At 37.8% G+C, this 26,680-nt stretch overlaps 1 protein-coding gene and 1 pseudogene across 1 annotated transcript; one reads left to right on the forward strand and one right to left on the reverse strand.

Annotated features, from left to right (window-relative positions):
* Positions 1-1,282: 1,282 nt before the first annotated feature.
* On the reverse strand, positions 1,283-1,397 carry LOC146582779 (5S ribosomal RNA; annotated as a pseudogene).
* Positions 1,398-5,225: 3,828 nt separating this feature from the next.
* Positions 5,226-19,171, forward strand: LOC146582780 (adhesion G protein-coupled receptor G2-like). The gene is made up of 13 exons (XM_085280139.1): positions 5,226-5,340; positions 9,789-9,864; positions 10,023-10,164; positions 10,433-10,552; positions 11,304-11,429; positions 11,552-11,597; positions 11,927-12,021; positions 14,199-14,317; positions 14,649-14,917; positions 14,994-15,090; positions 15,368-15,494; positions 15,666-15,822; positions 18,492-19,171. The coding sequence occupies exons 1-13, from the start codon at positions 5,250-5,252 to the stop codon at positions 18,584-18,586; spliced, it is 1,560 nt and encodes a 519-aa protein (XP_085136265.1). The 5' UTR covers positions 5,226-5,249; the 3' UTR covers positions 18,587-19,171.
* The last annotated feature ends 7,509 nt before the right edge of the window (positions 19,172-26,680 follow it).

Raw genomic sequence — 26,680 nt, forward strand, 5'->3', positions numbered from 1 at the left:
TACATCATTTTTTAAATAGTTTATGTTGTTAAATGAGTTTTGTGTCACTGTGCACAGAGAAAAACTCACCTGATGTAGTGGTAATGCGTTATTCACCACTAGATGGAGACAACCTGGCACAGGTATTTTCCCTACACACTAAATTTCACACTGAAAAGCATTGGTGGGAATTTTTGTTTACATAGTAAGCAAAAGAAAAAAATGTCTTGAGGTCTTTCCAGTGTTTTCAAAATGGTGTTTTTCAGATGCACGTCAAAATTTCATACAGACAAACGCACACACAAAACAACAAAATATGTCAAATTACATGCACGTCTCATTCATTTTTTGAGAATTTCACCACTTTTCGATTTCATGGAAAATAACTTGTGTTATTCATGACATGATATCATTTAAAATAACTTTGTCAGGCCAGTGAATAGCTGCCACATAAGTATAAATCTAAATCATGCAAGTGTAATATAGAAAAAAACACAAACAGTTTTGCTGTTTGTTCATAATAAATGGGTAGGGGTTAGTGAGTCTTGCGCAAAGAGCTCTTCCACTGATGTAGTAATGTCAAATTCTTCAAGCGTTACATCAATATCACTGTACATGCACAGAGCACCTGTAGATGTTTTTGTGCAAACACTCACAATTGTTTATGACGTGACTATTGCAGCATTAAGTATGCATTATAACTGTGCTGTCATGTGCAGCTATTAAAAAAAGTAGAAACTAATCAATATCCTTCACTCTAAATTGTTTTTTAAAACCCAATAAATGGGTTACAGTATCTACCCCGTTTTCGAGGAAGCCTCTCACTTACGGCCACATCAGCCTGTTCTCATCTGATCTCTGAAGCTAAGCAGCCCCCTGCAGGTCCTGCATAGTCGCGTCACCTTCACCTCGCTCCATGTTAGAAACTCCATGATATCGTGTTCCCTGCTCAGGGTAGCACACTGATGCGCATTTATTCAGTATTCCTCGGGACCGCAGTCGGCAGCCAATAAGAGTTAAAACTCGTTGCACAAGAGTGTCAGGTTGACACTGTGCCCGGTGCACACTACAAGGTTAACAAGTTCCTCTCTACTGAGCCCAGACGGACTAGCCACAGACATTTTCTACATTTACAGAATAAATAAGTTTGTGTATTTCCTAAATATTTCGTTCTTGTTGTTTTTTTGTTTTGTTTTGCACAAAAGCGAAATGCAATCAGGAGCGTTGTCATGAAGCTTTTCCTGAATCTGCCTCCACTGAGTGAGCAGCGGCGCCCTCTGCAGTTTGTGTGTGGAAGTGCAAAAGCTTGCAGCACCTGGTATTCCCAGGCGGTCTCCCATCCAAGTACTGACCAGGCCCGACCCAGCTTAGCTTCTGAGATCAGATGATCAGATGTTCAGGGTGGTATGGCCGTAAGCGAGGGAAGCCCGCTATAAAAGACCATTTATAGGGCGTGTTCAGGGTCAAAATGTCAGGTTTGCGGATACCGGACACACCAGCGCATACTGGGGATGGCATAGGCACCAATCGGTTTTCTATCGCCCATTTGCTGGGAGTAAGGGCGCCCTCCGTTTGCGAGGTGCGCAAGAAGAAAATAAATATACAATTTAGGACTCGGGGTAAAGGGATCAATAAAAATTTATATTTTATAGTTTGATGATTTAAAGTCTCACACACAACACGTCGAAAGGGGAGGGAGACCTGCTGCTTCCAAATAGATCACATTTCATTTATAATGTTGTAAATCCAAGCCCATTATGTATTCATGATTTGAGTCCTGGGTTGTGCAAAATCCCAGAAATAAACCCTAGACAAAGTGAATCTGTGAACTAAGGTGTAGGTCTATTAGGTTATGTTGTGGTGATTTTCGAGTTGGGGAATGGGTGTTCATACTGGAGTGCAAAATTAAAACCAAGATGGACAAGAAAAGTTCAAATCCATCAGGTGCTCAGTTTAGAAAAAAGAGAAAAGAAGAGGAGAAGCGAGCAAAAGATGCAGGTAAGCAGATGTGTCATTGGATAATGGCAGGTCATCCTGAAACAATCAGAGTCAGAACACTTTATTAATCCCAAAGGAAATAATGTGGGTTACAGTTGCTCCAAGAAGAAATGGTAAAAATAGTAACAGTAATAGACTAAACTACAAACAATACAGTATGTTACAGATTTTAATATTAATTAGTCATTGTCAATTATTGATGTGTCCTCTTCTCACTGTATGACAAATTATGATGGCTGTTTGGTAGCCGTTTTCATACTATGCATACTCTCTCTTCATATGTGTGTGTGTGTCTTTTCTCTACTTGCCTACTTGCCTACTGGTGTTGGCCAGAGGGGCCGATGGCGCGATATGGCAGCCTCGCTTCTGTCAGTCTGCCCCAGGGCAGCTGTGGCTACAACCGTAGCTTGCCTCCACCAGTGTGTGAATGTGAGAGTGAATGAATAGTGGCATTGTAAAGCGCTTTGGGTGCCTTGAAAAGCGCTATATAAATCCAATCCATTATTATAGGACCGCCACTGGATAAATGTATGGATCAGAGTCTCTGGGTGGCATCCAGGCAAGATGGGCTTAATTTTTTAGAGCCACGTCAACTGAAAGAAAGAGGACTTGACTACAGTATTCCTTAAAGCTTTACTGTGACTCTTTGGGCACATGCATTTGAGACTAATGTGGGATAAGTCTGGGTTTTCCCTGCCCATACAGCTTTAGAGTTCATCCCACCCACTTTGGGCCTGTGCAGCCATTTTTGATAAAACATATTTATTAAATAGGAAATGGTCACCTAACTGCGACCACCTTGTTGCTGCATTTGCTTTTAATCAGTCTCCAACAGCAAAATAATTTGATACAATTACCAGAAAACCATTTATTTTTCCTAGTCACAAGGACATGTCATCCTATTTTAACTCAAAATAGATGAAACAACACAAACACACACAGTCATTAAATGCAGATAAACCTCAGATAGTATCAGGTTCCATCGCCTTACAGCACCAACTTTTTTGTTCATAATTTGCAATGCAAATCAAGGGTTTTTTTTTATGCAAATGAAAAACTTTAACACCAAGCTGTAAGATTAGATATAGCTGTTTTCCCATTGGCTTTAACTTTTGACTTTTAACAACTGGAGGAAAATCACACTGTGCATAAACTGGAAATTTGTGTTCATTTTAATTTTGTTTCTCAAAATCAGAATCAGTTTTATTTTCAATTTTATACACACAAAACTTAATATAGTACTGTGTTCTGCTGTCCATAGTCATAATGCAATTTTCCTGATATTGATCAATGACTTGCTTTGAGGGGAAAAAAAGTAGCTTTAGTAGTTTTATTGCTGAACATGTGAACAGGGTAAAGCATGGCGATTCAACTACGAAGTTAGTTGGGCCAGATTTTCAAACCGAGGAATTTATCTGGGCCAGATATTTTTTTTTGAAGCCAGTAAGCAGCAGATCATGATCAATTTCAAACCCACACAACTGTATTGAAAAACAAGTAATTTTTTTATTCCTATTCCCCTGTAAATCTGGTGACCTCTCACAAATGCACACCAAAAGGTCCATTTAAAAAAAAGGGAGCTATAACTAAACTATTTTTTGCACATTTGAAATAATAATAATATTAACAAAAAAACATTTTGATAATTCCCTTTCAAATTAAAATAAATATTTCGCTGACCACTCACTTTTCCTGCCATGGATGGAGCCCCATCCGTCACAAGTATACAGACACGCTTCATATCCAGACCATTTTCCTCAAAAAGAGCTGAAATCTTCTCAAATATTATTTCGCCAGCTGTGTGTCCCTCTAATGGTAGCAAGCCGAGCAATTTCCCATCCAAAAAACGGACATATACGCAAAACTGTGCATTATCAGTTCTGTCTGTGATCTCCTGCTATAGACATTACATCAGTTTTCTTCAAGTCATCTAACAGCATTTCAAACTCGTCTGACGCCAGAACTTCAACTCTACGAATATTTGAACTGTCTGACAGGGGTACGTTTTTAATAGCAGATGTCACACTTACTTTCATTTTTTCATCACTTTTCACCGCATCCACCACAGCCAGCATGCAGTATTTCACTGTTTCAGAATCTGTGAAAGGCCTTTTCTTCTTCGCCAAGAAGCAAACATGAAGGAAAGCTGCTGCAGCTCTCTCTTGGGCTGTACAGGACCCTCACCATGGTAGCACAACTCCGGTTGTAAGATTATTAAACTCGGTAAAATGAATAAGTATTTGTCAGTCCAGGCAGGGTTAAACCGACAGTTTTCATTGTCAATTTTGCGCTTTTGGACTGAGAAAGACATGCTGTTGTCGCATCATATATTACGATGATTGTTTAATATGTTTACATCACGGTGCATTGTGGGTTAAATATTGCTAGGCTACTAGGAGTGTTGCATTCACAGTCTACACTACGCTGTAGGAATTTTTAATTTTTTTTTAAAATTAATTATATTTTTGCGTTTTCTCTGTGTTTCTGCCAGGACCACAGGCAGGGCCACTCGCAGGTTGCTTCTGGGCCGCATTTGGCCCGCGGGCCGCCATTTGAATAGGCTTGGGGTAAAGTATAATATTTCAATGACGTCATCCTGTATTTGATGCATACGGAGTAGTAACAAGGAAGATTAGAAATGTATTTTTTGTCAGTGATACTTCCTCTTTTTTACTTGCTCAGAATAGCATTTACATTTGTTTCATCAACTTCCTTTGCAGCTCGTCAAATTCACCCCCCCCCCCCCCCCCACCCCCGCTGTCACTTCTGCTTTGCTCTGTGTCCTCTATTAACTTAGTTCCACAGCAACATGGAAAGGTAGGGTATGCTTTGGTTCACTTTAAAATACATTTTAATTTCTGTGTTGATGCTAATAACAAGGGTTGTTAGTGTTATTAGTGTCATTCGACTTCATACTTTTTTTGTGATTTGTGATTTTGTTTCAGTGTATTTCTTAGGATTACTGGTAGTAGAAATAGGAGGAGTAGAAGTTGAATTCGTTTTATTTTTATACCTGTGTTTTTTATAACTTGGTACAGTCTCTAAAACTCAAAATCTTTATGTAGAAAACATATTTTGCATTGTTCTGATGATGAGTCTTCAGGGTGATGATGATCTACCTTCAGCATAATAGCAACAAAATAAATTTTGTGCTAATCTAAAAAATTAAGACATTTTAATCAGAAAAGAGCTTTGACTGAAAAGCATTGCCTTTTTTCCATTCTAAATGAGAGTCTCTTCACAGGAAGAAGAGCTGGATATTCTGGTGGTTGATGCCTTTTATGTCTTATTACATGCTTTATCAGAATTGTCTGTCGGAACAGTATTTCTGTAGGACTGCATGCAATATATCAGCTACAATAAGTAAGTTGTTATATTAACTACTGTAACAAAAGAATGACTTTATTACTGGAACAGCCAGACAATTTAGATTCTAACCTAAGAAACAAGGCTTATTCACTTTTTCTTTTTGCCTTTTATGAGTTTGAATAAAGTAAACTCAGCTTGTTTTCTGTCAATTTTAGCTACATGTGTTTCTTTCTTTTATACTATATAAAAAGTCTGTACACACTATATTCTACCACAGCCCTAAAATGTCACGTCCCTTTAAATTACATTAAATTACGTTACTACACTTTAGAAGAACACATCCTATCCTCAGTGTACTGCCTGCAACTACTGTAGACACTACGTCATCCTTTAAATTTGAAAAACATTATTACTGAAAGACTCATGTGAAGTCACATGAGCAAATATTTTATTTACCACAGAACATAAATAACATAAAAGATGCTTAAACTGAGAAATTTTACAATTTTAAGCACAAAATTAGCTCATTTTAAAATTGATGTTTGCTACAGGTGCATGTTTACCATGGTCTTCTTTTCAAAGCAGTTTGAAGACCTCTGGGAATGGAGGTTCTGAGTTTTTGTAGTTTTGGTGTTTGAATTTGGTCTCCTTTTTGCCTGCTGAAGAGTTTGTAGTCATCTTTGACATTGTTTTCATTTAATGAGGCAGCAAATGTTCTGTATAGGTGAAAGATCTGGACTGCAGGAGAGGCAATTCAGTACCCGGAGTCTTCTCTGACAAAGCCGTGTTGTTGTAGCATTATGCAGTTTTGCAATGTCCTGCTTTTTATTAGGATTTTTTTCATATACAGAAAACGGAACATTGCAGATGACAGTTCAGATTAGAAGTCCATTGACAATGGTAATACAATTTCTGGTGATGCCCTTCACTCCCACCACCCAATGAAAACAGACAACCAGTGGCTCCACTGCTAACCTGAACAGGAGAGGGTCTAAATCTTTATATATACCTTTATATGTTTTCCAAAACATGCAAGTTGCCCAGACTTAACACATTTGTTCAACACCATAATAAGACCAGCAGTCTTAACTAAGTATAGGTCAAACTCCAACCTTCCTTTCATATCAGAAATTCTTGAAAGAGTAGTTGTCAAACAGCTAACAGATCATCTGCAGAGGAATAGGTTATTTGAAGAGTTTCAGTCAGTTTTCAGAGCTCATCGCAACACAGAAACAGCTTTAGTGAAGGTTACAAGTGATCATGTTGTGGCCTCTGACAGTGGACTCATCTCTGTGGTTATCCTGCCAGACCTCAGTGTGGTGTTCGATACTTTTTTTTCCCCTGCCTGTCCTGTTTGGTTCTTTTGCCATCAGAATTATTGTCTAAAGGTAAAGAAAGCTTTTTATTTTCACTTGCTTAACACGGGACAGACTTGACTGGGGGAAAGAAAGAGGGAAAGAAAAACAGCAGGGAGGAGGAACAGTGATAAAGGGCAAAAAACAAAAACCAACAAAACAAACAGACAAAAAAATACATCTATCAATCACCCAGATCTCCTGTTGAGAGAAAAAAGAGAACACAAGCAAAAAAAGAGAGCAATATAATAAACAACATTTATGTGAATATAACAGTAAATACTAAATATTTAATATTATTGTACAGCACGTGACATTGAAATCGCACAGTGTGCTTTGAGGTAGGAGCCAAAAAGGGTGTAGTTTGTGTGTGTGAGCACCCGTGTGTACACCTGTGAGCATGAGCGCGCTTGTTTTTAAAAGGTTCCTTCATGTAATGATCTGCTAGAGGGTGAAGGGAGCCACAGCCCCGTCCTCCAGGCCATGAAGCAGGTATGGAGGAGATCCTGTGGTGTTCGATACTGCAGACCATAATATCCTATTAGACCATTTACAGCATGCTCTAGGTATTACAGGTACTGCTTTGCAGTGCTTTTTGTATCATATCTATTTAATAGACTCCAATTTGTTCATGTAAATGGAGAGTCCTCTTCACACACTGAGGTTAATTATGGAGTTCCACAGGGTTCAGTGCTAGGACCAATTCTGTTTACATTGTACATGCTTCCCTTAGGCAGTATCATCAGAAGACATAGCATACATTTACACTGCTATGCAGATGACACTCAACTTTGTCTATGATCCATGAAGCCAAAGAACACACACCAATTAGTTAAACTTTTTGTGTCTTAAACACAAAAAGACCTGGATGGCCGCTAACTTTCTGCTTCTAAATTCGGATAACACTGAGGTTATTGTAGTCTGCCTTGAAAATATAGTATCTAACCAATATGTAGGACTGCTTTCTTCCTTTTGTGCATTATCTCTAAAATTAGAAATAGCCTGTCTCAGAGTGACACTGAAAAACTAGTTCACGTACTTTTCACTTCTAGGCTGGACTACTGTCAATATTATCAGGATGTCCTAAAAACTCCCTGAAAATATGAAAATTGTCATGACCTTTGATCAAAGGCCATGACAATTTGCATATTATTGATGAAGGAACTGCCCACACAGCCCATTGTTCATTCAGGTGGCTCGTTTCAATCACTGTGCAAATATACACAGGTTGGAGAAACTTGCAGTCAGCTAAGACTGAAGAAGTCACTTGAATGAGTGATGAAACGCTTCTCCCACTGAAAACATCCAGATAAACAGAACCATCCTTTTGGGGTAGTTCATGAATTTATTACTTCTAGCCTGGACTACTGTAATTCGTCATTATCAGGATGTCCTAAAAACCCCTGAAAAGCCATTAGTTAATCCAAAATGCTGCAGCAAGAGTACTGAGAAGGACTAGAAAGAGAGACCAGATTTCTCATACATTGGCTTCCCTTCATTGGCTTCCTGTTAAATCCAGGTATTTAATTTTGATTTCAATCCATAATTGAATTCAAAATGCTGTTCCTCACATACAAGGTCTTGAATAATCTCTCCCCATCTTAGAGCATTTCGCTCTCGCACTCCAGGCATACTTGCTGTTCCTAGAGTATTTAAAAGTAGAATGGGAGGCAAAGCCTTCAGTTTTCGGTTCCCGCTTTTATGGAACCAGCTTCCAGTTTGGATTCAAGAGACAGACACTTTCTCTTCTTTTAAGATTAGGCTTAAAACTTTCCTTTTTGCTAAAGCATATAGTTAGGGCTGGATCAGGTGACCCTGAATCTTCCCATAGTTATGCTGTAATAGGTGTAGCTGCTGGGAGATTCCCATGATGCACCGAGTAGTTCTTCTTCAGTCACCTTTCTCACTCACTATGTGTTAATAGACCTCTCTGTGTTAAATCATACGTGTTATTAATCTCTGGCTCTTCCACAGTATGTCTTTTATCCTGTCTTCCTTCTCTCACCCCAACCGGTCACAGCAGATGGCCCTGCCCCTCTCTGAACCTGTTTCTCCTGGAGGTTTCTTCCTGTTAAAAGGGAGACTTTCCTTCCGACTGTTAATTGCTAGGGGTGATATGACAGATGGGTTTTACTCTATTTGTATTATTGTAGGGCCTACCTACAATATAAAGTGCCTTGAGGCAACTCTCTTTGTACTTTGGCGCTGTATAAATAAAATTGGATTGAACTGAACACTTTCCCACTTTGAGACAATCAATTTCAAATGAGTTTTGGCCATGACATCGCTTCTGAAACATGTTTAAATGTGGCTTCTTTGTTGCATGATAGAGGTTTAGTTGGCATCTGCAGATGGCAGATTGGACTGTGTTAATCGACAGTGGTTCCTGCAAACATTCCTTGGCCCACTAAGTAATGTCAGTGACACAATCATGCCAGTGAGTGATTAATAAACATTTTCAGCCTCGTCCTTTATGCACAAAGACATCTTCAGTTTCTCTGAATCTTTTGATTATGTTATGCACTGAAGATGATGAGATTTGCAAACCCTTTGCAATTTGATGTTGAGGAACATTTGAAGTATTGTACGATATTTTTACACACTCTTCCATAGATTAGAGAGCCTCAGCCCATTTTTACTTCTGAGAGACTGCCTCTCTAAGACATCTCTTTTATAGCTAATTATATTAAAGACCTGATATCAGTCAACTTAATTACTTGCTAAATGTTCTCTCAGATGAAACTTTTTCATCTTTCTTGCTTTTTCAGCCATTTGCTGCATCATGACATTTTTTGCTGAACTGTAGCAAACATCAGGTTTGATTTCATTTGAAAGTCTTTTGGTTTTCTTTTCTTTTCATTTTTTTTTTTTTTTACCAAATTTAACAAACATTCCAACTCTTCTGGAATTCAGGTTTTATATATTACAACTTGTTTTAAACAGTCATTATTCTAACATGGTAAAATAGCATTTAAAAATGAACCTCTAATGCCTTCCTCTCACATCTCCATTTCCCAATAAATGTCTTCATAAAGAAATGTGAAATTGGTGTTTTGGGATTAAACCTTCATATATTCTGTGGACATGTGGGGTGCTTTAATTAAACTGTACAAGGGTTCAATGTGTGTTCTTACATTTTGTCTACAGGTCGTAATCAGACCGAGTGTTGTATGAATTATACAGATAATGTTATGAAAATGGGAAACCTCAATGACACTTTGAGGTAAACATTTATAATACATTGTGTGTGTGTGTGTGTGTGTGTGTGTGTGTGTGTGGGGGGGGGGGGGGGGGGGGGTTAACACTTGACTGTTTTCTACATTAATAAAAGGATGTAAATTGTTAATATTGTGTTAATATTTTTGCATTCTACTCCCCAAGAGCCATTTGGACTCTAGAGAAGGTTCTAGAGGGAACAGAGGTGAATGGGAGCATGCAATTGTATGTAAAGACTTTTGTCGCTCTTCTGCACAAACCCAGTGGTCCCTTCGGAGGCCTTGAAATTTATGCCAATGACACAAAGGTAAAAAAATAAAAAATATTCACACAATCTTATTGAACAGTAGTTTGTAGTCAGACTCCACATGTAGTCAGAAATACCTTCCAAGTAGTGATGTACAGAGCTGATATTTAGATCCAATGTTGAGCATGAGTCAGGTATTGATAACGACCGGCTTATTTAAGATCTGATCCACTGTATTCAATCTAATGTTGTTCTGTTCGAGGTAATTTTAGTGAACGTAATCTAAACTAAATCTTTTTCTATTCTTGGCATGTTGATGCTGATACAGGTAACACCAGATGTGCCTCTTCTCAACAGTAAAGTCATTGTCCAGCTGCCAAGAGAACTGGGTGCTGGACCGAATAACACGTTTGTGTTCTGCATGTTTAAATGGCCTCAAACAAATCAGGTCATAAACTACACTTCTTATTTAAAAACATGTAGAAAAAGGATGTGGTGAGCTATAGAATAATACGATCTTTGTATTTACACATTAAATTTAAACTACTGCTCATGGAGCTTGTGGGTTTTGCTTGTTTTAGTCTAATAAAATAACATTTGGGTTTTTTTCTTTTTCTTTGTCAGGTTATATATTTCTTTTGTTTACCACTTGTTAGGAAATGTACTCCTGTTTATTTTCACATCATTATAAAGGTGTTTTAATCAAATTTACATGTCCTTAACAAAGGAGGGATGTATACACATGGCATACAGAAAAAACAATCAGATTTTAAAATCCCAGCTTAACAAGCCTATCAAGCTTACTTTCACCAGCTACACCTAACAGCCAATAAAATTAAACCCTGAATTTGAAGCTTCTGAATTTGCTGGATGCTTGAATTATTTGTCCAGCGGGGAATTTGTACTCTTTAGCATAGTGACATTATTTTATTAACACATGAAATGTAAAATTAGTACACATATTTTTGAAGGAAGTTGGGTACATCAGGAAAGAATCATCACCTTTTTTTCTTTTTTTCTTTTTTTTTTTTTTTAAGTCACCTTTTTTTCTAACAAAATGTAAATGAGTTGCATATCAAACAGTGTAAGTAGATCACTTAGTAGTGTTTTTCCATTTAACACAGAAGATTCAGAAAATAATATTAAAACTGTCTTTGCAAAACTGTTAAACCAGCTGACAAATTTGCATTTTATTGTAGAGCGTTTTTGAAAGCCCACATGAAGTATATGATCAAAGACTGGTTGGTCTGAGTGTGCAGGGCAAGAAGATATCAGGACTGCAGGAGCGCATCAACATCACGATGGAGTTTACCAAGGAAATCGACGTAACTATGCTTTTTTGAACATTTATTTCATTTCTTACCTCCTGTAATTTAATTGCACAATTAGTTGACACATATAATATTCTGTACGTTTTGTACAAACATGAAATATGTTTGTGTCATAGGAAACTCAAAAACCCTCGTGTCAGTTCTTTAATTATTCAACATACAGTAAGTATCACATCTGTCATGAACAGTAATGTACACTGCTCAAACATTAAATAACGGAACACCTTTTAATCAGAGTACAACAAGTCAGTTAATCTTATGGGACACATTACCCATTCCACTTGATTATAGATATCCATCACAATTTATTCCCCCCTGAAAATCTAATGTTTCCAAAGTGTTCCTTTAATCTTTTTTGAGCAGTATAGCGCAACAATATTTTCACAAGTTAGACTCATTGTGGTTTGTGTTTTCACTCATGGCCACCTAACTGAGCTGATGTTCAGAAATGTGATCTTTTGCGTAATGGATCTGTTTGGTTTGCTTACCAGCTTTTAGTGAGGATGGCTGCGTCACACACTGGACACATCATCAGAATAACATCACCTGTTCCTGCAACCACCTCACATACTTTGGTATCCTCATAGTAAGACTGGGCTCATTTAAAGAGGCCATTGTTTGTCCATTGTTCTTCACTTCTATCAACAAACACTTATCTGAACTGCCTCAAACTTTGCAGCTTCACAAGGACATGCCAGACCATTACTCACTTTACCTTAATTCTGCCTTCAAACAGGCTTTTCAAGTGGTGTTAGGAAAGAGACCGCAAGCTAAAAATAAACTGCAAAGTTTAGTCATACCAATGGGTTTAAAAGTCACACAGCTTCTCAGAAAGATAACTTTTTACAATATCTTATTTAGATCTTCAGTATCCTTTAACCTTTAAAGGTTGAGACCACAAACCACAAAATTGCACAGCTGCATTTGGTAGCCGTGCACGCTACCACACACACACACACACACACACACACACACACACACACACACACACACACACACACACGTGCGGACACAGAGTAACTGACTGCTTGCATGTGAGGTCTTTAGAAGTAATAGTTATAGTAACTAATACACAGGTTACTTTGCATTCATTGAATTAGTACAACTAAAGTAGGAAAAAAGAAAAAGCATCTTTTATATGTTAACAAATCTCTTTTCTAAAAAAAACCGTCTAAATAGAGACATTCACTTAATTTCAACATTTTCCCTTTCTTTATAGTTCAAGAAGATCATTTCTTTATAACTCTTTTTGAACTGTTTTATCTTTGGTCATTGCTTTAATTCCATATTCAAACTGTTCTACAGTTTCACTCCATGAACAGAAACAAAAAGCTTTTTCTTGCAGTACATACCTTTCCTATATTGAAGTTACAAAAACCCCTTAAATTATAACTTCTTTCCAAAAAAACATACTCTGAATATTATTGCAAAAATAGTGAGTTTGTATGATCCCCATAAGCTGCATTGTGGATGATTCGAACTACTCTTTTTTGAAGAGTACAAAGTGAATGTAATGTTTTTTAAGTTTTTCATCCATTATTTTCCCCAGTAATCAATTTTCACTGACTCTTTCAATATCAACACCAGTACTATTTCCAAATAACATAATTTTAGTTTTATTCAAATTTAATGATAATTTGTTTTTATCCAGCCAGAACTTTACTTTACTTATTTCATTAGTCATATGATCCAATAAATTCTGCTTCCATAGTGTTTCTTTTTTTTAATTTTGTTTTTTAAGTGTTTGATGCGCTCCAATGGCACATGCATGTGGGTTTGGTATACAGCCTTTTGAATCTTTCTCCTTTCATAAAATCACATTTGATTCCTCAGTAATCTGCAGTTTAATGTATTTTTAATTTTTCTGGAGGGAGTAGTGAATATCTATGTATCTATCAGAATCATTTATCATTTAGAATCATTTATTTGGCCAAGTTTGTGCGCGCAAACAAGGACGGTTCACTTTGCTCTCTGCATGCAAAGGAAAAACAACATTTTTGCCATGTTACGGCTCTTCTATATAATAAATACACCGTTTAACCTACACATTCACTGAGTGTCAAAATTATGCATACAAATAAAATAACAAATATAATTTGTTATAATTGTAGATACATTTGTTGTGCATTTTCTTCTTTTCCTTCTTTTCAGTTTGGTGTCATTCTTGATGGTGCCACTAGAAGACACCAAAATAAAAAGATTTCTTGTACAGAATTCTACCTTCACCTGCTCTGCTCAACTTGTTTTCATTCAAATTACTATCCTGCCATCCTTGAAAACAGTGCCAAACTGTAACAGTGCTGTCGGTTATTGTATGCCTTTCCTGTATTGCAGCTATGTTGTATTGGTTGCTCGTGCTTGATTACCTACACTTTGCCTACCTTAATTCTGTGTATTTCATTGCATGTTATTGTCTGTTGTTATGTTATGCTTGTTATGATTGTATAAAGCATATTTAGTTAATGCTTTATTTTATTTTTCAGATTTATTCAGCTGTTCTTTTAACTTTCTTTTTAGCCCTGCCCCCATTTTCTTCAAGGGACTTGTACCATCAGAAATAAGAAAGCATACTTAATAACCTAGCAGGTTAAATAAAGTTACATTTGCAGTGTAAAAAAATAATAAGTAAGACAAGTATTTGCTTCCAACATGTTGTACCTGTTGGTCTGTTGACCTGTCATCGAGCAGAAGGTGAAAAGGCTTCTGACTAATTGTTATAATACAAATAGTACAAGATGATATAAACATGTGTTTTCTCCACAGATACCTGATCCTTCCATCACAAAGAAAGACCAAGAGATTTTAACACACATTACTGTGATTGGCTGTAGTATTTCCCTTTTTACTTTGGTCATAGCCATTTTGCTCTTTATTACAAACAGGTAATAAATTCATTTTTTCATATTCTTCCCATCTTCATCAGTCCTTCCTCTTTCACACTTTTAGTACCTCCTGTAATCTGATTTGCCTCTGCTGTTGTCCCCTTTTCTCAAACATCCTCATACCTTTGACATATGAGTAGCCTGTTTTTATCTTTCAGTTGCCTTAAAACATACTGAAATCTTCCTCCATTCACTGATCTTCTTACATCAAATGCTATTCTTACTCTATAAATAACTCTTCATCAATTCTTTCTTCTCTTGTTATGGTCTACCATTCCTCCAGTTGTGATACAGTATGTTACTTAACACAGATCAATTCTCTGTGTGACAGAAAACTCAGACAAGATGTCTCTATGAAGGTCCACATCAACCTTGTAATTGCCCTGATGCTCCTCAACCTGCACTTCCTGCCCAGTCAGGCAGTGGCAGCAGGGTCTTCCTCTGGACTTTGCTTATACATGGCTCTTTTACTTCATTATTCTCTGCTAGCCACTTTCAGCTGGATGGCCTTGGAAGGTTTCCACTTATATCTTCTCTTAGTCAAAGTCTTCAACATCTATGTCAAGAAATACCTGCTCAAACTCGGCGTGGTGGGATGGGGTGAGTGGAATCAATTAGGGAGGGAGCTGTCATTATCAATGTGGATGTAGATATTAATTAATTAATTTTGATCAAGGTGTCCCTGCCATGATTGTGTCAGTGGTGGTGATCATAGACAGAACGTTTTATGGCCTTACCCCTCTGGACGCATCTAACTCCTCCAGTACTGCAATGTAAGATTTGCCAGCATGTAAAATCAAGAATAATGATTCACATTTTCACATTTACTTATTAACTGTTTTGCCAATCAGAGTTTCTGTAAACATGCATGTTGGAGAAGCAGAAAGCTCCTTTTCACCAAGCATCTAATTTGCTAAAATTGAAACATTAATTCCTTTTTAGCTCTGGTGATGCTTTTACTGCACTACCTGCATTAATGTTTCTTTTACAGAACACATCATTGATTTTTCAATTTTGGAGGTTAAAACATGATCTGTTCTTTCTTTTTAGATGTTATATAACCAATGACAAGGTAAAGTGGACTACAGTGGGATTGTTCAGCTTGGTGTTCCTCTTTAATGTAATCATGTTTGGGGTGACAGTCAGACAAGTTTTTATTCTCCACCACACCAGAGAGGTAATTATCTAGTCTTAAAAATAATATATGAGTAGTAATCCATCAGTGTATTCATTGGAAACTATAAACTAGCAATGAAGTGTTTGTTGTTTTTTTAAATGACAATTTAAGGTCTCAAGTCAAATTTAAAACTGTCTGTAACCTGCTTCTATTCTATATTTGGCAAATCAGTTTGGGCAGAATAACCTTGACAAATTCAAGAAAGACATTTGCTCCCTGGCTGGAGTCATGACTCTGCTCGGTATTACCTGGGGCCTGGTCCTTTTTTCATTCGGTCCCCTGACCACTCCTGCCCTCTACCTCTTCTGCATCTTGAACTCCCTGCAAGGTCTGTAAACTCTCACACACACACACACACACACACACACACACACACACACACACACACACACACACACACACACACACACACACACACACACACACACACACACACAGTTGAGTATGTGGGTTATGGCCGAGACTCAATATCTCATGTCAATATCTCTGTTCCTTGACACGGATGAAACTGATGACAAGGCTTGCTTTTCTAGTAAGGGAGCTGCTGCCTCACAGCATCACACTGATTCCACCAAACGTTGTCACCCATGGTGCAGCAATCAGCACATCATGCTCTGTGTTTGCTCCACGCCATGCCTTAGGCAGAATCAGGAGACATTGCTGAACATAATGTTCAGGATCCATTGCAGATGTTGCTGACTCCAGCTTAAACAGGCCTGACTGTGAAGTTCAGTCATGTTAAGCCCTGTGAGACTGGAGATTGACTGTTTGCAGCCTATTCAGGATTGCCTGGGTAGAGTTTTGTCAGCCATATTGTCCTGCAAACCTTGACTTCAAATCTGTGGAAGGCAGTGTTGGGTAAGTTACTTTAAATTAGTAACTTAGTTACATTACTAGTTACTTCTATCAAAAGTAACTCAGTTACTTCAAGTTACTCGTTACTTTCAGAGTAACTAGTTACTAGGGAAAGTAACTTTGGTTTTACTCAGAATTCTCTTGTTAATGTGTCGCTTCCGTAACTGGATACCCAGCAAGATTGCCAGTCTTCTAGCTTGCTTACTTGCCACAAGTGCACTGTGCCACCTACCAACAGAAAGGAAAACAATAATGTGCACATTTCCACGAGAGAAATCCCACGCCTGATTCTATCCTAGCCTGCTTTTTACATCCAACACAAAAACCGCAGTCGTGGTGCTTTCGATTGTACTCAGAACTCGGAAATGCTGCCTTCTGAATAGGAAGATGTAGGTAACACCAGACTGCAGATGAGCTGCATACAGGGCTGGACTGGGACAAAAAAATCATCCCGGGCATTTTGACTAGAGACCGGCCCACCATTATAGGAAAAATCATAAAGCCTTTGAATGAAAACAAACACTGTTGTGACAGTGATGTACACTGTTCTGATGGTATATATGTATCAATTTATCAATCGTTTGTTGTAAGATTCAGATAATTATTTTTTAAAAGCGAGACATTTTAAATGGGAATAAGAAAGAAAAGTATTTCTTTGTGCCCCCCTTTCCCTTTTAATGCCCTACATGGACCCCTGGCAACACTTTGCTAGACCTGCCCCTGCACAGTTACCAGCTGTCAGCTACTTAGAAAAGGATCCTGGTGTTATTTGTCTCTCAGAAACAGTTCATAACTTCCCTTCAACTCATTCATGTCACCTAAAAGGTAAACCTGTTTCTCCATCACAGCTCTGATGATTCAGTAAGGACATCTCCTGGTTTCATCTTCATGTTTCCCTCTCACCACATAACCAAACCGATATCATGACCAGCAGGTTTACAGCTGTGGCTCCAGCCAACATCAACTGATACTAGAAATTAATATTAAATAAATTCTAACAACAGCTGATCAAGCTTAAACGTGCTGCTGTTGTTTAGCGCGAAATCCGCTGGTTTCCTCTTTCTGGCGCAAAGTGGGCGATAAACAAACGAGAGAAAAGCCGATCAGCTGACCATTGATCAGTTTCATGACTGAAGTAGGGGAGGGTGAGAGGATGAGAGAAGAAGAGGCATCTGTGCAGCGTAAACACAGAATAACTCCAGCTTTGTGTCTTTTTCATTGTAGCTGAAGTCCGGGACAAACTGTGTTTCTTTTCACCTCAATACGAAACGCATGATATTTTCTTTGAATACGAGACGATTCTGTTTTTTACTGGACGGTTGGCAACTCTAATAATTAACCTTATGAACAAAATAAAGTTCAACATCAGTAACATAGCACCACCCAGCTGTATAGAAACTCTGTCATGCTAGCTAGCACGCAGTACGAAAAAGTCAGCATAACGAAAATAAACTCCACATAAACTTGGTTCATATCTGACCCAGAGAGACTGCAGGTTATAACTTCTTACCTGAAGTTCAGTTCACCTGATACTCTCGGACCAGCGGCCGAGAGTATCAGGTGTCTCTCCTCTTGCCTCCCTTTTCTTTCATCCACCTGCTGGCCTCCACCACTTGCTAATGTTATTGAATCTGTGGAAGCTCCGCGATAGCCACCACACGAAGTAACGAATAACGAGCCTATCTAAATCCCAGTAACGAGTAACGCGTTCCCGGTTTTGGCATAATAACTAGTTACTCGCTCGTTACCACAATAATAACGTAGTTACTGTAACGCGTTACTTAATAACGAGTTAGTCCCAACACTGGTGGAAGGCTGCCTGCGGGTCCCAAGTGCTGACAGGGAGAGGAAACAGTCCTTTTGTGGTGTCCTCTTCTTTGGATGCCCACTTTGTTTGGTGTTTTTTTATGGGTGGACACACATACTCAACTCTGCTGCTTAATACAAAAATCCATTTTCATTATAGTTACCATTTAAGAGGAAACAGTAGTATAAGATTTTTTTATTACATTTTACATAACATTAAAAAGGAAATCTCACTAGAGTTAAATTTGACACAGATGCATGATTTCATGAACTCATCCATTTCCCATCTGAACCTGTACATCTCTCTCTCTCTCTCTCTCTCCTTTGTGACTGCAGGTTTCTTCATCTTCCTTTGGTTTGTGATGTCACTGAGAAAGGCTAAAACCTCGACTACTAAGATGAGCAGTGAAACACGCAGCACTAACGGCTAGTTTAAACACTAGTAGCAACAACTTAATAAGAGTCTGTGTGTGTCGGTATAATTCATATTGTAATACAGTGACAACATGATTATGTCCTCTTTAAATCATGATGTTTATTTATACAACACCACATACAACAGTTTATTTATACAAGGCAGGTGAGCGAGAGTGAATATTAATGTTATGTTTGAAACTTTATTGATGAAATACCTAAAATCTTTGTGGTGAGGAATTAATCTCTCCTAAGAGCAACTTAGAGGATGTGTTCCCTTTGCATTGTAAGCTTTTCTATATAGCTTATAACTATATGGTTTATAATTTATGTCTCCCATATTTCCAACAACCATATCCATAGTCACATTCTGTGTATGCTACCATTGTATATAGTGTATTATCTTACTCATTTTATATTTTTTTATATTTTATTTGTATTTTTTATATTTTCCTTCAGCTATCTGTACCTGATAAAGCAAAAATTTTGCCACCGTGGGATCAATAAAGTCTTATCTTATTATATATGTACATTATAAGTTTGTATCTGAACATATATTCTTGTATAACTGTGTTCCCAATATTAAAAGCATAATGCTTGTTTTGCTGTTAGGAAAACTATTCCGTTTTACTGAGTTTATTACTAAACCAGAAGTAACATTAAATCTATCAGATCTAAAAACAGTTCCAACTTGATTCCTTAAAATCAGCTGATTTTTATTTATTTGTAGAATACGTTTGTAATGTAATGTAGCCAGACAGAAGTTTCCTTTCATAAACTAGTAAAATTTAGAGTTGTAGCCATCTAAAGCCAAAATCTTGTTTCATTCCCTCACATCCTTTTTGTCTAAACAACTTTGAGCATCAACATGGGATGTATCACAGTTTTAGTATAAAAACTGCACCATTTTAATGCCTGTAATACCATTAGTTAATATAAACAAACAAATATGTACGCTATTTGAACTTTAAGATAATTTATTGGAGAACCCTTCAAAAGGTACATTTTGGGTGCAGTCCCAAGAGTCACATCACCAATATCGTGACCGAAATTAATTATGACATTTTTTTTATTTTTTTACCTACTTTTGATATCATGGCAATATTTTCATTCTCTCTGTATCTAAACAGTTTTCGAATATACTTTTATATGTGAGTCCGTAGTGGCTGTCCAGCCTTCTGATACTGCCATTTCTTGATGAATTTTAAACAAATGGCAGAATTTTTCTTTTTGAAAAAAAAAGAGAGAAAGAAAAGAGAGAAAGAAAAACACCTCGCTCCCTAACCTTTCTGTATTATTAGCTAACAATTCACAGTGTATTGATTCGACTAATTATCCACATCTGAGACATTCTGTTCAGACTCACTTGGCCCAGAAAAATTGTCCCCCTGACTTAATAACCAATTATGATGTGTAAGCATGTTTTCAAATTCCTCTGCCCCCAACATGTCAGTCTCAATAATTCAATTCAATCATAGTGCTGAATTGATGCTTTTGACCCTTTTTACATAAAGTGCCACTCTTTAATGAGCACAATTGAAAAGTGTACGTAAAAAAATAAAATAAAAAATAAAGACTTTTATTTAATCATTTTGTTCCTAACAATGTATACATCCTGGACAGGGAGGAGTGCTGGTTGGGAGGAAGGTGCCTTCATTTTGCTTCTTACAGTCCTGTGAACTATCTGTGAATGGCAGACAGAGGAGGAAAAAGGCTTATAGTGGGTTGTATGTGAGGCTGGACACTGGTCACAGACAGAGTGATTAAGCTGGAGAAGATGTACAGCAGATTAAGGTCGTTAAGGATAGAGATGGAAATATTTTAATGAACGAAAGAAGTGGAAATGTGGAAGAGAGCCCGGAGAGGTGGAATTATTCCTTGGAGACAGGAGGTATGCTCAGAGGTGGGAAGAGGAATATCAGTAGAAGAAAGATTAATTATTATACTGCACCGTTGTTATTATTAGGGATATATTATAACTTAAGTAGCAAATCTGTGTTTAAAAATTCAATAGTCAAGATCACTGAATATAAATATTTTGGGATTTGATTAGATAATCATTCATCCTTCTCCTCTCCACTAACCTTTGCACCTTTATCAAAGGTCACCACTGTAAATAAAAATATATTCTCAATGTCTGGTTAAATGAATAAGATATACTTATGTAATAAATAAGTATATAAAGGGTATAGAAAATTTGTATTTGTAGTTTTTAAAGATTACAGTTAGTAATGAAAAACAAACCATAAATTAGAACCTGTGGGTTTTAAACTAATGTAACACCATTGTGAAGATTTATTCACCCTTTATATAGGACACAATTTCGATTCGAAATATATAAACATATCAGATAAGTATGGCATGACAATATAAGTGCTACAAGTCATTGTGAATGTGTATTTTCTCTACAGGTGAGTGCTTCCCTCTCAGAAAACGACCTGAAGATATTAACAGACATTACTCTGATTGGCTGCAGTCTTTCGCTTTTTGCTCTGGCTGTCACCCTTTTGCTCTTCATTACAAATAGTTAAATTACTCGTCTTTCAATGATTTATTTCCAAGATAAATACTGTCCACTTACCATGTTGTCCTTGCTCCCAACAACTCTTCAGACTTTTTTACTGCTCTTTTCTAATGCCTTTGTCTTTCTCTCCTTCAATTCATTACTAAAAGGCAATGCAGGAGTGCTCTTCTGCTATTTTCCTCCTCTTTTTGCAGAAAATATAATGCCTTCATCTTTAATACTGTCATCTAGGCTTTCTTTCCTTACTTGATGATTGGCCTAATGTTCTTCAAACAATGACATCACCTGACAGGAAACTCAGACAAGATGTTTCTGTGAAAGTCCACATCAACCTTTTAATTGCTCTGGTGCTCCTCAACCTGCACTTCCTGCCTAATCAGGCAGGAAGAATGTTCAAGAATGTAGGTAAATATGTGTGATTTGACATTTTAATAAAAAACAAAAATCCATTTGTTTTACAGCTTTTTTGTGAAACAGTAAGAAAATTAATGGATAGTAATTATAATTATAAGTTTTACTATTTTTTCTGAATTTTTGTAAAAATGGTAAATTAGAACATTCAACAATAATTTAATTTTAACATTAAAAATATTATTTTGATTAAAGAAATAGTGGTGGCTGTAGCTCAGGAGGTAAAACAGGTCAGTCTTCAAATCAGAAGGTTGGTGGTTGGTGGCTGCTCAAGTCTGGATGTCAAAAATCCTTGGGCAAGATACTGAACCCCAAGTTGCTCTGCAATGCATCCATCAGAGTGTGAATGTGTGTGGATGTTGGGTAGAAAGCATTTAGCATACAAAAAAAGTGCCTGCATGAATGAGTGTGAATGAACGAGGAATGTTGTATAAAGCACTTTGAGTACTCGGATAGAGTAGAAACAACAATAATTATATCATAGCATTAAAATATAGCTTCAATCAAAAAGCTTGCATCCACCTGGCTTAATAGTGGATTAAACACTATAGAAATAAAAAAAAAGATTTTGGTAATTACCAGTTCTGTTAATTTAGACCAGCTGTAGCATAAACCCTGCACTGGGTGTGGTCTGAATATGTTAAACACTGTTAAACAAACCAAATAAGAAATGTGATTTCCCTCATTTGGCAAGAATGTTGTCTCTGAATTTAAAATCACTTTTCAAAGTCTCCTTCTACCAGTTTCAGATGTTCTGTAATCTCCTGTGTCACTGTATATTTGATAAATCAGTTTGGACAGGTCGACCTTGACAGAGCCAGAAAAGACCTGTGTACCCTGCTGGGAGTCATCACTTTGCTCTGCCTTACCTGGGGGGCCTGGTCTTCTTCTCTTTTGGCTATCTGACTACTCCTGGCCTCTACCTCTTCTGCATCCTGAACTCCCTCTGCAATGTCTGCAAAACCTGCTTCTTTGTTCAATTGGTGTTCTGATAGTAACTGAAATGACTGATGATGAGTCCACCTAATGGGACATGAGGGTACTGCAGATGCATAATGAATGCTTATTCACAATTAATCAAAAAACATTTTGTCTTCACATTTTTTGCTCATTTTAAAAAGGGAAAATGTTAAAATTTTCGTTTGCCATAAAAAAAGAACAACAACTACAAAACCAAAAATCTATTTCACTCCAATGTGTTGATCAGAGATACAACCCATATATAAAAGATATATATAAATCTTATAAAGTTTGTATCTGTCTTGTGTGAAACTTGTATGAAAAGCATACAATAGAGAAAACAGATATAAGATCCCTTGAAAAATTATGTAATGAAACTTGTATGTTTTGGATACTTACTCAAACAATATATGAAAGTGGCCACTTTCATGAGTAAATCATGTAGGTTTTTACTATTTCTTTTCCATATGGGAAGGTTTTGGTGTAAATCAAAAATAAAAATAAAATAACTGTTTTTGCCAGAGTATTTAAAAGTTGTAACTACTGAGGTATACTAATGTCTGCACTTCACCTATTGTGTATAGTGACATTAATGAATGAAGTTCATGAGTGTTGCTTGTAAATAAACAACCTACCTTCCTAGGTGGGAAATTAATCCTCTCCTTGTCACAGTGGAATTTATCCAAATTGTATGTTGTGTGTAGAAGGCAGTTAGGGTACTATTGTCCTTTGTTCTTACCCACATAGCAAGGAGGTCTGGCCCAGATCTGGTATCAAGCCGACACTGCTGGTTGACTTCTGGCATGATAAGACTTTTACCTTCTTGCTTTTTCTTTGCCCCCCAAAAAAGGAATGTACAAAACGAAGGAGAACAATGCCGGTCCGTACAAAGACAGACTTGATGAAAAGTCAAAGAAAAGATGCGAGGAAAAAATCAAAGGAGTGAAAGGGTTAGACCCTTACGAGCACACAGAGTGGACAAAAGACATTAGCGTGCTGCCCAACTTTCACCACGCTCATATTTATAATTATATGGTTCTTGGAGTGAGTGCATGCATTCATGAAGTTTTTAGTAACTTCAGGTCACAGCAACAAGCCCAGATACAGTTTACTGACGGATGGGTACAGGACCTCGAAATGTATCTAGTAGAACAAAAGACCATCGTACGAACAAAGGTAAGTTTACCAGTCTCACAAATCGTCTTCATAAATACACATTCGTTAACCGTTTATTAATAGGACCTTTGAGCTCAACGGTAATTAATTAGTAGTGGAAATAATTTCTGGTATGCGTTACAGAAATGTAGCAGTGACAACAATATTGTATGCTGTAATCATACTGGGCAATTAGTGATACAAAAAAACTATTTTATCCTGTGAATAAAAGTATATGTTTTTGTCAATGTACCATGGTAATAACAGAATCGAAACGCAATATTCTGTCAGGACAATTCACTATTTATGCACATTAAACAAAGGAGCATAGCGCGACAATTTCTGTTCAGCGCCAGACAGAGCCGCGGACCTTCAGTAATAGTAATAAATCACATTCATGTAGTTGTAAAAAGCATGAAAATATATTAAGTAATCCAAAGTATTCAGAATACGTTACTCTCATTGAGTAATGTAACAGAACACGTTACAAAATACATTTTGGGGCATGTATTCTGTAATCTGTAGTGGAATACATTTTAAAAGTAACCTTCCCACTTCCCACTGTTTGTACTTGCTCCTACTACTGTATATCAACTCTTATCTCCACTCCTTACTCATGTGTCCACTCTTATCTTCCTTTCTTGCTTGAATTTTTTCGCTGCATATTCCTGATTGATTTGTGGATTTATGCATTTAGTAATTTTTTTATTTTATTTCAATGCTTTAACTCTTTCTTCATTTTCTCATTTTTACTTCTTATCAAAAATGTAAAACTTCTTCCCAAGAACGATATGACCCTCGACAACAACCCAGAACTTGTCACTTGCCAAAGACAGCTTCTGCCCATTCTGAGTGGACACACAGAGAAGATATACCCGTGAAGATTGACATCAATTTTGTAATCACCCTGACCTTGCTTAACCTGCATCTCCTGTTCAGGCACACAGTGGCAGCACTGTCCTCCAATTGGGCTTTTTGTTTTGCAAGGCTCTTGGCTGTCACTGCTCCCTGCTGGCCAATTTAAGTTGGATGGCCTTGTAGGGGTTCCACCTCTGCCTTCTCTTTATTAAAGTGTTCAACAAGTTTGTCAAACAATTCCGGCTCAAACTTAGAGTGGTGGTATGAGGTGAGTGGAACAATTTCGGCAGGACGGTGTTTGTAAACATCTGAATGACTGCTCAGTTCTTGTGTTTCAGCTGTCTCTGCAGTCATTGCATCAGTTTCAGTGACTGATAGAGAGGTTTTTATGGCTCTGTACAGTTCTATAAAAACAAAGCAATGCAAGGAATACATTTGCAAGCATGTAAAATCTTATACCTGTTTGCTGTTTTGCATTTACATCAGAGTTACATCAACACCTACGCCAGAATGCTGTTTATAGACTTTAGTTCAGCATTCAATACAATCCACCCCTCACAACTCATCAGGAAACTGACAGACCTGGGTATCAGTTCCCTCATCTGCAAATGGTTACTGGACTTCCTGACCAACCGCCCCCAACATGTCCGGCTGGATAACCGCTGCTCATCTACCATCACAATGAACACCGGTGTACCACAAGGCTGTGTGATGAGCCCTTTCCTCTACTCCCTCTTCACCCACGACTGCAGACCTGCTGATGGTTCCAACACCATCATTAAGTTTGCAGATGACACCACGGTGATTGGCCTCATCAGTGACAACGATGAGGCCGCCTACAGGGAGGAGGTGGATCGTCTGGCTGAGTGGTGCGACAGAAACAACCTGCTGCTTAACACCGAGAAGACCAAGGAGCTCATCGTGGACTACAGGAGGAATGCTGACCCACATCCACCCATCCACATTAAGGGGACGGCTGTGGAGCGTGTGAGCAGCTTCAAGTTCCTGGGAGTCCACATCTCCGAGGATCTCACCTGGACGACCAACTGCTCCAAGCTGGTCAAGAAGGCTCACCAGCGCCTCTTCTTCTTGAGGACTCTGAGGAAGAACCACCTGTCCTCAGACATCCTGGTGAACTTCTATCGCTGCACCATCGAGAGCATCCTGACCAACTGTATAACAGTCTGGTACGGGAACTGCTCTGCCTCGGACCGGAAGGCGTTGCAGAGGGTCGTGAAAACTGCCCAGCGCATCGCCGGAGCACCACTTCCTGCCATAAAAGACATCTACAGGAAGCGGTGTCTGAAAAGGGCTGGGAAAATCATCAAAGACCCCAGTCACCCATCACATGGACTCTTCACCCTCCTGCCCTCTGGGAGGCGCCACAGGAGCCTCCGGACTAAGACCACCAGGTACCGGAACAGCTTCTTCCCCACAGCTGTCAGACTCCTGAACTCTGCCTCCTGACATCTGACCCATGTTAAACTCATGGACTGAACATACACACACCCACAATGGACAACTGTACCCTCAAACACAATAATAACATGGAGTGAACCACCACTCACAACCACTAGCACTTTATATAGCCTCTGTAGAAACTATCTACACCCTCACTTATCTTAACTGCACTACTGTATAGCTCTGTGTAAATAATCATTCTGTACATTCGATAATCTTTAATCCTACAACTGTTTACAACTTGCATAGTTCCCATTTCTGTATAGCTGTATATCCCAGATTCTGTAAAGTTATTTATTTCATATTCTGTATAGTTTTTCATATTTATATCCTGTTCATATCCTGTACATAGCTTGTACTCACTACAGCCTGTACATACTTATAGTTATAGAATATTCACAACATACTTCATACCGTGTACATTATAACATACCATAATAGACCCATTTCTGTAATATACTCACATATCTATATTATTGCTAATATATATTGTAATATATCTATATCACTAAAGCACTTCTGGATGGATGCAAACTGCATTTCGTTGCCCTGTACCTGTGCATGTGCAATGACAATAAAGTTGAATTCTATTCTATTCTATTCTATTCTGGATCTTTGCATGTTTAAATAAGGATGGTGCATGCACGCATGCATGAGTCACATGCATAATTAACATTTTCTATTAAGAATTCATTTTTCATTGTTTCAGTGTGAGGGATTATATCATCAGTCATCATTCCCT

Source organism: Mchenga conophoros, linkage group LG1 (genome assembly GCF_057382185.1).
Source record: "Mchenga conophoros isolate Kocher_MC1m ecotype Shallow Benthic linkage group LG1, M_conophoros_male_GT1.1, whole genome shotgun sequence".
In the NCBI taxonomy this organism is placed as follows: Eukaryota; Metazoa; Chordata; class Actinopteri; order Cichliformes; family Cichlidae; genus Mchenga; species Mchenga conophoros.

Excerpts from the sequence above, each read along its gene's own strand:
- LOC146582780 (XM_085280139.1), top strand. The coding sequence starts at position 5,250 with ATGCCTTTTATGTCTTATTACATGCTTTATCAGAATTGTCTGTCGGAA. Across the intron at positions 12,022-14,198 it reads CATACTTTGGTATCCTCATA|ATACCTGATCCTTCCATCAC; the intron begins GTAAGACTGGGC and ends TTTTCTCCACAG. Across the intron at positions 14,318-14,648 it reads TTGCTCTTTATTACAAACAG|AAAACTCAGACAAGATGTCT; the intron begins GTAATAAATTCA and ends TCTGTGTGACAG.